Source organism: Lethenteron reissneri, chromosome 32 (assembly GCF_015708825.2).
Source record: "Lethenteron reissneri isolate LAM-NWPU_2019-01 chromosome 32, ASM1570882v1, whole genome shotgun sequence".
Taxonomy (NCBI): domain Eukaryota; kingdom Metazoa; phylum Chordata; class Hyperoartia; order Petromyzontiformes; family Petromyzontidae; genus Lethenteron; species Lethenteron reissneri.
In genome coordinates, this window is record NC_083810.1 from 8,413,958 (window position 1) to 8,428,149 (window position 14,192).

General features: G+C 51.5%; 1 protein-coding gene across 1 annotated transcript; it reads right to left on the reverse strand.

Annotated features, from left to right (window-relative positions):
- Window positions 1-1,306: 1,306 nt before the first annotated feature.
- LOC133349962 (ceroid-lipofuscinosis neuronal protein 5-like) lies at window positions 1,307-12,912 on the reverse strand. The gene is made up of 4 exons (XM_061563875.1): window positions 12,744-12,912; window positions 4,917-5,124; window positions 3,977-4,193; window positions 1,307-2,874 (listed from the first exon to the last, which is right to left on the reverse strand). The coding sequence occupies exons 1-4, from the start codon at window positions 12,815-12,817 to the stop codon at window positions 2,354-2,356; spliced, it is 1,020 nt and encodes a 339-aa protein (XP_061419859.1). The 5' UTR covers window positions 12,818-12,912; the 3' UTR covers window positions 1,307-2,353.
- Window positions 12,913-14,192: the final 1,280 nt, after the last annotated feature.

Below are 14,192 nucleotides of genomic sequence, written 5' to 3' on the forward strand. Positions count from 1 at the left end.
GAAGTAAAATGTTTAAACCTGTGCGTAAAACACCAATATGTCAACAAAAATGAAAACTAGTTGTTTTCTTGTGAACCAGGAAGCATGTCCGTGCCTGCAGCACGTTCTTATCGGTTCTGGTTGTACGTCTGTTGAACTTCGTACAAACACCACATTCAATTCTCTTAGGGTTTTTCGGTAAAGTCACGTAGGTAAAAATAAATAATAAAAGTAATAGAAATAATAATAGAAGTAAAATAATAAATCACGACGTTTCGGAGGCAACACAAGTCTCCGTCATCAGGTGGGACCGTCACAGCTAAATTTACTATATCAAGGTTATTATTTTTATTTATTTTTATTTTTACCTACGTGACTTTGCCGAAACAAACCTAAGAGTATGAATCCTTGCAGTCACGAAAGCTTCAAATCTAGAACCACATTCAATTCTTACACACGTGACAAGTAACCCACATTCGCCTACGACACAGAGGAAAACATCTTTCACATATAATACTAAGTATTCTTTAAAGTGTGTGTGTGTTTGCCCACTACAAGCAGAGCGCCGAGCGGCTAAAATGCAGCAAGTTGGCACAGTAGGGGGCACATCTGGTGCATCGGCCAGTCATCTCAGTCAACCCATGGCACCGGGGTCTGTCCCGTGACCTCCTCCTGCCACCGAGCCTTCGACACTTGTGGTCTACAAGTGGACCTGGCCTGACATAGGCGCCGAGGTCACGTCACCACCATTTAGTGGCAAATGTTGTTGTTTGCTTTGTGGGGAGTGATAGTGAAGTGGTTAGCAGACTGCGCTATGAACCCGGCAACCAGTTTCTTCCCGCTTACGGCCAACATCAGTGTCGAATATTGGAACCCGTCCCAGGGCCTTCCCTAGGTTCACATTGTCTCGGCCTTAAAAGTGTACCTGGTGCAGTGTGTAAACATCACCACTGCGGGAGAGGGGACAAAGTCGGCTGGGTATGGTGCTCGACCAGGGGTCTGGAACCGAAATAACGAGCGATTTGTTTAGAATTCGGCAAACTCAATAATTCAGAGCCGAAATGCATGTGAATACCTGACGGTCCTTACCAAATACCGCACGCGGCTCTGACGCGACAGGTTGCCGACCCCTGTGCTAGCCACACCATGCCCTCGTGTGCCACGTTGGCTTTCGTAGGTGCTCGCAAGTAACACTTGCCCCAACAGCTGGTGAAGGCTATACGGGTAAGCTTTGGCTTTGAGCAGAATAAGAATGGTTGGCTGTACTTTAAATCACACTCGATGTCATTATTAAATCACGTAAAACTTAGAAGAAGCACACATGGGGTATTCGTTCTCCTGTAATTTATTGAGGAGAAAAACTATACAAAATAACAAGGTTTAATTTCCAGGAGCCCAATTAGATCATATGTAAAAAAACTGAAAATAAACGTTACCCGACTACACGAGCCACAGATTTCCACAGGTTACACAAATCAGTTAAACAAAAAGTAAAAGCACACAAACTGCAATGGTCATTTGATATACATTTCAAACATTATTTTCTGTGATTTTCCTAGCAAGGCTTAACATGTTAACCACATTAGTCCTTTCAAACAACGTTTCAGTCTAACGTTATGTTGCTATGAGATTCTTACCCGATGGAAAAATATGACAAACTAAGAAAAGCATCAACCAAAATCTTGGCGACAAGGAACAACGCTACAAGTACTCGCCATAGTTTGTCAATCTGTCGAACACATGGCAACGTAACGTTCATCATCGCCGATTACATGCATACGAAGATTTAAACGCACGTTTGCAAAATGTCACAGAACAGCGTGTGCATAACACGTGGTTTTAGTCTCTCTCTTGCTATTGGCTGCAAAAGCCACTGCAGGCGGGTCACAAAACAAAGAAGCAACAACCAGAGGTCGCAAACGGGTTTTGATTCCGTACCCGGCCGCACCAGGGTCGCAAACGGGTACCCGTACCCGGCCGGATACGGGTAGCCGGGTATCGGGTAGGGTACGGGTATCGGGTACCCGATTGCGACCTCTGGGATGAAGCCATGTTGCAGGCGCGGGTGGGTTGATTCTAGGAACTTGAATTGTGAGAAGAGACAAGACGTTGGGAAATAAGTGACAAACCGTTATTCACCAGTGACTCACGGCCTTCTCACTCATTGGTTGGAGTGAGTCACGTGCGGCTACCCGTACCCGGCCGCACCAGGGTCGCAAACGGGTATCCGTACCCGGCTGGGTACGGGTAGCCGGGTATCGGGTAGGGTACGGGTATCGGGGTACCCGATTGCGACCTCTGGCAACAACCAAGCGAGTAGCCATTTCTTTGAGTGTACCTTGCGAATGTGCTAAAGGGCGAGAAGAGGGGGCTACTATAGGAGGAAGGGATAGTCGTAGGCGGCTTTAGGCAACGGCCAAAACTCATCGGTCACAGAGAAGTACGGGTAAATCATCTGCAGCTGCCAGTACGTGTCGTCACGATAAATGAAGAACCGCTTGTGGTACATGACCTCGACGCAGATACCAATGGTGCTCAACGCCCTCTGCAGGGCTGTCTGGCCCGGCCGAAAATAGCTGAAGAACTTCAGCATGTCCTTCGCCAGCGCCTGCTGCTTCGACTTGGGGCCGAAGATGTCGCTGCCGTTTCCGAGGGACTTGGCTGCGTCGCTGTAGAGGGCGAGCCGTGACCTCCTGGCAGTCTCGGACCCGATGAAATTGGCCCCGATGGAGGAGAGCTTCGCGATGACGCCCTGCACGTAGCCGTTGCTGTCCCGTGCGTCGAACTGCACCGTCGCGTTGCTGCCCGTGCCGTTGTAGACCGTCCAGAGGTCGAAAGGCGTCGCGGTGGCGTTTTGCGACTGCACCCAGGCGGCCATTTGGTTGAAATTCTCACCTGCGGAACAAGCCGAAGCAGGTGAAGAATTCACATCGCTAAAAATGACCACGTTCTACAGCATTTTTTTACCCCTCCCCCCACACCAACCTGTATTTGAATAAAAACTTTAGAGGTGTCGTGTAATCCAGATAATACATCAGCTTCAGGAAGACATCTCCCTCCCCCCCCCATTGTAATGCAGCGTGTCCATAAAGTATCTTCCTGAAGACGGCTCTCCATGGTACCGAATTCTCCCGATAATAAAAAATACAGATTTTCTTCGCAACGTCCACTCTATATTTAGGATCGTTATACTCTGCACCGTTCTTTCCCGTATTCAGTAGGAGAATGTTAATTCTGAAAACATTTGGGGTACGTCGTACTGTCCGGACCATTTTATAATCTGGAAAATACGGTTATTTCCATCAAATTTTGCGATGTCAAGGGATTCGTACTTAGGATCTCAAGTGCTCAGATCCTTCAACCACCGGATCATCACCTCGCTTGTATCATTTTTTTTGCTCCATTTAAAAATTACTTACACTCTTTTGTCCCTCCACTTTCCTACACTGGGTTTTACTCAATTGGGTAATTCGCGACCAAGTTTCAAACGTGGCAAAGTCGGATCGTAATACCGGCACACGTACACACAAGGCCTACACCGTTCTCAAATAAAGACATTGGACATTTAACCTTTTCCCATTCCGATGACGTACACATACGTCACCAGTTTTATTTTCGATTCTGTTCTGATGACGTACGTGCAAGTTCATCGGAATGGAATCGGAAGAAAAAAAAACTATTGGGACCGAGGCTGCCAAAAGTCCATGCGGGAGGGCGTGGCACAGTTTGGCACAAGCCATCACAGATCGTGTCACTACTGTTTTCTGTGGAGAGTTCAATGTCTTCCAAACCAGCGGCACTACGCCTCTCTAAATAAACTGAATGTTTAGCCACTTCCCAGATTCAGCGGTGAACGGGACCCCCACCCTCCAACTTGCAGACGTCTCGGAACGGGAAAGGGTTAATGCCCACTGCGAGTGTCATTTACGATCAAAAACACCAGCGGTGGCAGGGCAGGGGATAGGCGCTGGGAGCCTGAACCGCAAACGTCGCTCACCCGTCATCTCGGCCACTTTGACGACGCTCGCAGCCTCCATTGAGCCACCCTCAACCGAGGTGAAACAGGAGGCCCCTACGTTGCACCAGATGGGGTCGCCCCCCTTGTCCAGGAGGAGGGGCGTCGCCCCGGAGGAAGTGCCGAACAGGGGGTTCCAGCTCAGCGTGAAATTGCGTTTCATCAGGAAACTGTAGAACCCCAGGGACTCGCGGTAGCTCTGTGCGGTGAGGGGAGGTGGTGGTGAGGGGCGAGAACAATATTAATTTCAGGATGTGTCTGTCCATGTTGGCAACCCAGAAAATATTCCATCGCCTGGCACACCACATCTAGTAGACCACTTGCTATGGCCACGGCTACCACTGGCCACGTGCTTTTCTCCAGTATTCCAAGCAACCCGAAAAATATTGGGTTTTTTTAACGAAGAAATGAAGCCCTGTACTTGTGTTGCGGGGCAATGTACGACTCCGAGGCAGGTTGCGTTTAGGGGCTTACGCCAAGTTTGTTAAGGGCTTACGCTGAACCAAAACCCCCCTAGCCTATAACTCCCCAGGGGATAGGGGACTGATCCCTACAACCCCGGCTAACTCGGCTCTCCACCCTGCCCCGGCCCGGGACTACCCCAACCTCGGCCGGTCGGGCGGAGTAGCCTCCCCGAGCCTCGTGTGAGGACCAACTACCGAATCCCCACTCCTACCCCCGACGAACCCTGGTTACATCCCGGGTCCCCCTTTAAATACCCCCCCGGGGGCATGACGTCACAGTCCCCCAAGCGCCGCCTGACGTTACGTTCTGCGACGCCACTCTCCGAGGGCGAGCGTGACGCGACGTCACCCACTACACCTCTACACTTGTATTGCCAAGGTCGCATCGTCAACCGTCATATATGCGCCTTAACCAACGAACCGCCCACACCCAGGGAAAGCGAAGGGCAGCGACTCACACTCCACAGGCCTTGCAGCCCAGGGAAGTGGCTCTGGAGCTCGGACAGGAAGGGCTCGTGGTGGCGGCCCAAGCCCTCTGAGCGTAGCAGGAACACAACGAGGCCATCCTCGGGCTGCACAGTGGGCAGGCCGCCACCTCGACGGCCCCGCGCGCAGAACGGAGACTGGGCGTGGCACCGGGGGTCCACCGAGGGAGTCTTGTCCAGCCTGCGAAAACAAACCCCCCCCACCACACGTGGCCTTCAGCAAGAGGCAAGAATGTTTAACACGGAGTAGGCTTTCGTGATCGATGTTATCCAGGAGGCTTTTTTTAGTTCGATTGCGTAAATATAAATGTGTCATTAAAATCCACCACCACCCGACACAGCCCAGAAGCAAGGTTTGTCAAAGGTAAAATGTTGTGGGTTTAACTCTCAAATACACCGGTGTGCTGAACTAGTCCCTAATTGACATGTTTTGTTTACAAGACAAACCTTACTAATTATCTGTGTCGGGTTTAACAACACATTTACGCGTTCTAACCCAAAAAACACCCTCTATGAAGGGGCAAGCATGTGTAGTGTCTTGTAAAATCACTCCGTCGGACACGTTGTTACAGGTCACCCTGCTTACACTTTATTACTCTATTCTTGCACCAGTTGTAGGCACTCCTCTCTGTCTATACAGTCAATTTTGTTGACCAATTCCCTTATCTACTTTACACCTCGCTAACCTGCCTGCGGCAGCCCTTCCTCTCAGCAGCCCCGCACTCACAGCTCCGCACACAGACAGCAGCTCTTGTTCTCAGCAGCGCTCACACAGAGCTCGCACACAGCAGCGCACACACAGAGGACCGCACACAGCTTCGCTCACACAGAGGCTTGCACACAGCTAGAGGCTCGCACACAGCAGCGCACACACAGAGGCTTGCACACAGCAGCGCACACACAGAGGACCGCACACAGCTTCGCTCACACAGAGGCTTGCACACAGCTAGAGGCTCGCACACAGCAGCGCACACACAGAGGCTCGCACACAGCAGCGCACACACAGAGGCTTGCACACAGCAGCGCTCACTCTGCACCGCTGCCCTCGCCTACGTTCCCTCAGACCAACTCATTCGTCCGATCCCGGCGGGGGGATCAATCATCACCCGCCCGGCGACTCGGCAGCGGCGAGGAGGTCTTCACCGTGGTCCCAGCAACCCAAACTCCCGCTCCGCTCTCACGCGCCTCCTTATATCCTCCTCCCAATGATCCAGCTCCTCCCTTGTGTCTCGTTAGGGCCAGAGAGGCTGGCGCCTGTCAGACCATCAATCACCCCTTATCGCACGTCTCCCTGGCAACACCTCCGGTGTCAGCGAGCAACCCCGGGCTGACCCCGTCTGGACCCGATTCTCCCCTTAATGGGGTGGAGGTTTGCTCGTGCAACCTCCCGTTGCACACGCGCACCTGCCTGCCCTCGGTTGCCCTCGGCCAACCAGTGCGCACCGCGTATTTCACCATACTACACGTGTATGCTGAACTTTCGCACCGTACGTAGCCGACAGTGCTAATTGGAGGTGCGGGGGGAAGGAGAAAAACTAAACACAAAAAGCATTTCTAAAGAAATCAGTTTTCTTACTCTATTTAAAAGTGCATAGCTCCCAGTGGCTTCCTAATATCGGAAGAGCATTCCAGACGGCCGCAAGGACGGTTAAGCGAGCAAGTATGATGAAAGCCAGCACAGCATACAAGTGGCCAATACCATGCCCGTTCGCCTTTGTCTTCCCAGTGCTGATGTTTTTACACACACCGCACAAGATTCTCATTTTGAAAAAAGGAACACACAATGCAAACATTTGCTGCTCAAAATCGAGCAGCGTCGCTATGATCAAAGCAGAGAAAAACGAAAGATTAGGGAAATCCCCAAATGCCATTTACCCCGGCAGCGATTAATCATATATTACACTTGTCTCGACTCGCTGTTTGTGTTGTATACGGTGGCTTCTTCAGGCATATTGGTTATGTTGCTGCTTTTCGTCGTCATCATTATTGGTGGGCTCGGGGTTTTGTCCCATTTCTTAAAGTATTTGTCACGTACTCTCTGGTTCTTTCGGTAAAGTCACGTAGATAGAAAAAATTCTAAAATAATAAAATAAAACACGCCGTTTCGGTCGCAACACAAGCTTCCGCCTTCAGGTGAGAAAAAAATATCCGCTGTTGTGGCTTTATATAGGTGCAGGAGGGGAGAGGGAAGGGGGGTGAAGGAGTTTGGCTGTGGGAGTTCACAGGGGAGAGGGGGTGGGAGGGTTTGTGGCGTGCAGGGACGGGTGGGGCTAGAACAATTAGCAAGTAAATGGACTTGTAGTATAAGTCGTAATCGGACGACGACAACCGGGTGGGTGAGTGAAAATCATAGCAGTTAAAATTGTACGTGGTTCATCACATCCTTCTTCTCACATCCTTCTTCTCGATTAAAGTTCTGTCTGTGTTTGTATATGTGGATAGCTTCATATTTTTCCCCAAACAAACAAAAAAAATCATCAATTGCAAACAACCCAGAGGCAGAGGCAAATGGTGCTCATGGCAAATATACAGCCCTGCAGAGCCAGTGGTGGAAATTCCACATTTCTATGGCGGGTGCGAGTCTAACCAGTCATAAGACAACCACGGTCAACTTCTGCACAAAGTGGTGCTCGTTTTATAGACCCCAGAGGGATGATGTAACCGTGTGACACGAGCTGGGAAAATGCGCAATGTCCAAACCCCTCGGCTACGGGGTCTCTTTTATGGGAAGGAAACTGGTTATGGTGAGTTTAATAAATAAACGCGTGACCGCTGTCATCACCACCACCACGACCACCCTTCTCTCGTGGTGTTACAGCAAAAACAGAGGGGAACAAACAAGTCCTTGACAAGTGCTGAAGGAGAGATGGGGAGGGGAGGGCGGGGAGTCAGAGGCACCGCGGTGGCGAGATGTTAACTACCTCGCCTGGTGTGCAGGAGGTCATGGGTTCGACCCCAATCCTGACACCTGTATATTTAGAGCATCAACGTTTCTCCCGGTCGTCGCGTGGATGTTTCTCTGGGTCCTCCTGTTTTTTCTTCCACAATTAGAAACGTGTGTTTAGAGTATTTGGCTGCTAGACATTTCCACGTGATAAGCCACTTCGTTGAGATATCATTTGTGGCCAGGTCGCTTCTGATAAGAGCTATATAGCTCAGTGGGCCTTACCTGGGAAATTGTATTTATTTATTTAATGTCAGTTATATATAGTATAGTATTACAGCTTGGCTGACCCATGTCTTAGTGAAAGGATCAGACTTCCCAATGCAGCTGGTCCCTCCTCCAAATGAGTCTTGAGACTCGGCGAAGCCCAACAGGGAAAAGGGAATTTTCTATTTTTGTGTTGCACGCTGCACGACGAACCCAGCGACCTTGGAACCCATCGCTGGCCACGGCGAACATCAGTTGCGAGCGATGTCCCAACCGATCCCGGGCCACCGACCGGCATGGGACCAGTGTGGTGCAGAGGTCGCAAACGGGTTTTGATTCCTTACCCATAGCCGGCCGCACCAGGGTCGCAAACGGGTACCCGTACCCGATACCCGGCCGGGTACCGGGTAGGGTACGGGTATCGGGTACCCGATTGCGACCTCTGGGATGAAGCCATGTTGCAGGCGCGGGTGGGTTGATTCTAGGAACTTGAATTGTGAGAAGAGACAAGACGTTGGGAAATGAGTGACAAATGGTTACTCACCAGTGACTTACGGCCTAACCGTACCCGTACCCGGCCGCACCAGGGTCGCGGCTGGGTACGGGTAGCCGGGTATCGGGTAGGGTACGGGTATCAGGTACCCGATTGCGACCTCTGGTGTGGTGCAATATGGGTCGGGCAAACATCAACTCCGACCCGACAGGCACCGTGGGGAGGTCCTGGTCCAGCAGTGGATAGAGAAGTGCACGTACATCACCTGCGTCCGTCCACTGCCGGACGGTCCAGTACTCCTCCCAACAAAACACCCGAGCGGGTGGTGAGCATCACTTGAGCAGACTTCACCGTAGAAGCACAGTACGAAGAATGCGTCTTTTTATTGTTTATTAAGATCATCACGAGGGGGAAATGCGTACTGTACGGTTGTTATGCGAGAGGTCACTGGGTGTGTGTGTGGATTCTTGCGGTTTTCGCCAGTCTTACAGCCCCCCTCGCCTCCTCCGCTGTCCCCCACCTCCCACCACTCCGGGTGCACTTTGCAAGCCGACGGAGGCCGTTTGAGTCCAAAGGAGGCTTTCTACTACTGGACGTAGTCAGCAGTTTTTATCCTGTTTATAGCCATAAGCAGTGTCTTCTCCATCCATAGGGCATCCACTGTTGACTTCCCCACAAAGTGGTATGCATTTTTATCGACCCCGGAGAGATTATTGGCAGAGTATTAATATCTTGGCCAAGCCGGTGTTACACAGGCTTCGTTTTCCTGCATCAAAATGTAAAGAGAACCTATGACTATTGCCGAAATTTACGTCATTATTTCATTCCTGGGTAACCCATAGAGCATCGCTCGATAAGCGTTGCATGGCTTGGCTTCGTCGCAATGGTTAGAACGCTTGGTGGCAGGCGAGCAAAGTTCAGCTCGGTCTGACACATTTGTGTTCGTTTGTTTGTTTGAAACAGTTTTCTCAGCGCACGCTCAAAGTCCCAAAAGTGGCAAGCGGCCAGCAACAAGCAGCACTATAATAAAAGTTATACTCGGTGAGAGTGCAACACGTGTCTTAAATTAAGCTAGGATATGTATTTTAAGAGATTGGGAGCAAAAAGATGATAGGATGAGGGGATTCCAGGGTGAGGCAGTGCAAGGGAAGACGCGGAATGATACTGCAGTGTGGTGGGTGAGCGAGTGGGTGAGCGAGTGGGTGAGCGAGTGGGTGAGCGAGTGGGTGAGCGAGCGGGTGAGCGAGCGGGTGAGCGAGCGGGTGAGCGAGCGGGTGAGCGAGCGGGTGAGCGAGCGGGTGAGCGAGCGGGTGAGCGAGCGGGTGAGCGAGCGGGTGAGCGAGCGGGTGAGCGAGACGTCGTAGTTTTTTGTTATTTTTTTGTTATTTTCTTTGAACCTATCTATGTGACTTTACCGAAAGACCCAAATAATGTTCATTTGATCTTGTCATGTTTTCTGTATCTTTGAACCCGGTTTAGAGCAGTTGCACTATCGGCGTCACGGAATGAAAAACATGGCCGGGTGCTTTCAGAGACAGCCCGAGGAAGCAGAGTTTACAGAGCTACATCCGATATCCCTCCGAGCGACCTCCGTTGCACGTTGTGTAAGAGGGCAGGGAAGCACTTTCGCTGCCCTCTCTGCTACACGGAGTAAAGTTGTCGTGTGAAAGTTGAACCAATGTTAAATTCGAAGAGCTGAAATTTAGCAAAATTAAGAGCAGAACCTATTTTTAAGCAATTAAATGCAATTTTGATGCGCGCCATGTGGGCATCGAGTCGTGCGTGCGAAAATTGATAATTATTTTACTTTTCGCGCAAACGCTAGGCCGACCTTAAAATAATGCCAATGGAGCAAACAAAACTGAACTGGCGGAAAACAATGCCAACGAGAAGAGAAAAAAATGGGACCACAAAATACATCGATTGTTGTGGTCAATTGTCATACAAGAAGCTACCGCCCCAGAAAATGTTGTGGGGTCGAGGGGGAGGGGATAAAAGGGATAATTCTGTACCCCCCTAGGCTACTTGTATATCCAGGAGAGCCTTACAGTCTCAAATACTTTTCATAAGGGTTCGTCATTGACAATGACCAACCATGGAGAACGTCTTGCCTTCCACATTCGCCCCCCCCCCCCCACACACAGTCTCCTGACACGGTATCGAGGCTCGGTGGGTTGCCGGTAAAACCGGAATGTGGTAGAATTTTTTTTAAATAATCCTTTCAGATTGTGCCCGAGATACGTAGCCAGTGAAGGACGACTCTTAACATCGAGCCAAAATATCTTGCCGGCCAGCCCCCAAGTTACCCTGCAACTCGGCATCTACTCGTCCATCTACCACACACACATCCACTTTCCCAGTCACCAGCCCACCCAGTCAGTCAGACATCTGCCTAGATACCCTGCAACCAAGTTATCCACAGGGTGGGGAACGTCCGGCCTGCGAGCCGTATACGGCTTGAAAAACCAATTGGCAGTTCCAGCCATCACATTAGGGGCGAGTTAATTCAATGTTTGACCTAATATAAACAGGCTAATCTTTAAGTTGATAATGTTGTATGGCCCGCGAATGATGTTGTAAATGTCCAAATGGCCCTTGGCAGAATAAAGGTTCCCCATCCTATTCTAAACCAACCAGCCACAACCCACCCTGCTACCCAACTATCTATTTAACCAGTCTCCCATCCACCCACCCACACAGCCATTCATCCATCCACATACCTAGCCACCAAGGTCAGTGATAAGGGTGAGTGGGGTGGACCCTGCACTACCAAATATTCCTATGCCCCCCCCCCCCCCCAAATTAACTCTACTTAGTGGCGAATCACTATTACACAACCGCGGTGGCGAGATGTTAACTACCTCGCCTGGTATACAGGTCGTGCACGTTCTCCCCATGGATTTTTCTCCGTGTCCTCCGGTTTTTGACCGCTAGAAATGTCTACGCGATAAGCCACTTCGTTGAGCAATCGTTTGTGGCCAGGTCGCTTCTGGAAAGAAAGAAATAGCTAGATAGCTCAGCGGACCCTACCCAACAACCCAGCCACCACCCCACCACCCTCCCTCTCATCTCAAACCAACAGCAGCCCGTCACTTCCTCAAATCGCTGGATTCGAATTCCTTTCCCGAAAATGTCGTAAGACACAAACCCACTCTCAGGGGTGGGAGGGAGGGGGGTGGATATACAGCTGCGTGCACCTAGCCTGGCACGTGCACGTGCTGCTGCTGCTGTGTATGGCAATGATGCGAGATGTAAATGCGCGGTAGTTACGAGACAAAGACGGCGAGACACGGGGAGGCAAATCTGGATGGATGGACACGGGAGAATCAACACGGATAGAGGCAGACGCCACACACAACACAGAGATGCGTGGATACGCAGAGAGATACTGTACCGTATACAGTACAGGCCATGTGCCCTCCCATCTCGGCGTACTCACCAGCGGGGTGAAGTATGGTCAAACAACCACCGTGACCGACACCACGTGGGATGGGGCCTTAGTCTAGCAGTGGACCGAGCAATGCCGGTCGTGACAATGATGTTCGTGCTCGTGTTGCAATTCACGTTAACAGTGCGCACGGCAGTACGTGAAAGTGCAAAGGTGGTGGTTACAAATGAGAATAGACTCTTTAGTCTATTCTTGCCTGACGATTAATCGAATCAATGGGAGCGAGCGGGGGGGGGGGGGTAGAAAATCATTTACACGCAGTACATAACCAGCATCACTCACGGTATTATCCACTGCTGGATGAATGCCTCCTTGCCCCCACCCTCGGTCTCAATGTGTCACCAGCATGCCCCCCCCCCCCTCCCCCGATGCCTTCAAATTAAAACCGAAGGTATTAACCCCCCCCCCACCCCCCAAAGCGCGGGGCCCGGGGCGGCCGCCTCGATTCGCCGCGTTCCTTAGGGGACAGCTGCCAGCTCCGACAGCTTCCTAGAGCCTACGGGGGCACACGCTCAGCCACTCCACGTTCCTTCGACGGGAGCCACCGTCGTTACATACGGGTAACAGTAGCGCAGATGTCTCGTGATGCCCGTGCATTTCTGACGTTCGCGCATTCACCGAACCAAACGTCAAAGCCCATCATCACTCCGATCAAAAAAGGCCGCTAAACAACTGTATTATCTGATCAGTGGCCGTGAGAACGCTTACCCCGTCTGGGCTGTGACTGGATGCTGCATCACCATCAGCAGCAGCAGCGCGGTGCTGGACAGCCTCCAAGCCATTGCTGTTCGTTGATGGAGGAGGTGGTGGTGGAGGTGGTGGTGGAGGAGGAGGAGGAGGTGGTGGTGGTGGTGGTGGTGGTGGAGGTGGTGGAGGAGGTGGACGAAGCGAACGACGTCTCCCGACAACGGCAGGGAGCGAGTCGGATGCTCGCCGACGTCGCCGCTTTATATACCCGCGGGTTCCGCCCCCCCCCCACCCCCCTCCCCGCCCCGCCTGTCACGTGCGCGGGGCTGGCGTGCACCGCGTTCGGTCCTGGGCCTCCACTAGGTCCACTCAGCCTCAAATATTTGAGCAACCCCGTGCGATGCGGTGAGACACTCGGGAAACAAAGACGGCCGGGCGTGGTCGCCCTCCAACAACAACGGAGGGCGGAGGAGCGACGCTCACAACAACGAGCGGAGCGCCGGGTGGCTAAAGCACAGCAAGTTGGCACAGTAGGGGGCACAGGTGGTGCATCAGCCAGTCATCTCAGTCATCTCGGTCAGTCGACCCGTGGCACCTGCTGGGTCTGCCCCGTGACCTCTTGGCAGCGGGCGTTCGACACTTCACGTGGCCTCAAGGTGCACATGGCCTGGCACAAGCGTCGTGGTGACGTCACCGCCACTTAGTGGCGAATGGCGGTTGTTGTTGTTGTGCTGGTGTGTGTCTGTGTATGCATGCGTGTATGTGTGTAGATGAGTGTGTGTGCAGGTGTGTGTGTGTAGGTGTGTGTGTGCTGGTGTGTGTGCAGGTGTGTGTGTGTGCAGGCGTGTGTGTGTGTGCAGGTGTGTGTCTGTCCGTGTCAGCGGTCATTCAGTGTGTGGAATGTCGAGTTCTGATATCATCTGCGGCTGCTACGGCGCGCAGTGATTTACAAACACGCTGCGCAACGAACCCCCGCCCAGTTACATTTCCCACTCACAACCAAACAACAACAACATCAACAAGAATTAACGAGAGATCTTAATTTTGGAGCTTTCGTGACTGCAGGAATTATTCTTTGGCTCTTTTGGTAAAGTCACGTATAAAGATAAAATAATAAATTAAATAATATACGTGACTTTACCGAAAGAACCAAAGAATAATTAACGAGAGATGTGAACCTGTCCTCTGGGCCTGGCCCGGTGTGTATTAAACATCGTCACTGGCATCGTCTAACAGCAGCACTTGCCCAGACAGCTCGCGAAAGTCTATTTACGTGCCGGGGGAGCTTTGTCTTTGTTGTGCGTGTCAACCTTGAGTGGCAGTGGCACCACCACATATTGTGGGGGGACATGGGGCAAAATACACACAGCCCCTGCGACCAATGTCAAGCCTACCTCTCTTCCATATACGTGAGCGAATCTCTTGATCGGTGATTTCGTGTGTGGGGTGTTCGATGTTATCGTATTACAC

Bases quoted from the DNA above. Each gene is read 5' to 3' on its own strand.
- LOC133349962 (XM_061563875.1), bottom strand. From the start codon at position 12,817: ATGGCTTGGAGGCTGTCCAGCACCGCGCTGCTGCTGCTGATGGTGATG. The intron at 5,125-12,743 runs GTAAGCGTTCTC...TTGTTTTCGCAG, and splicing joins CCAGTCACAGCCCAGACGGG to GCTGGACAAGACTCCCTCGG. The intron at 2,875-3,976 runs GTGAGCGACGTT...CTTGTTCCGCAG, and splicing joins CAAAGTGGCCGAGATGACGG to GTGAGAATTTCAACCAAATG.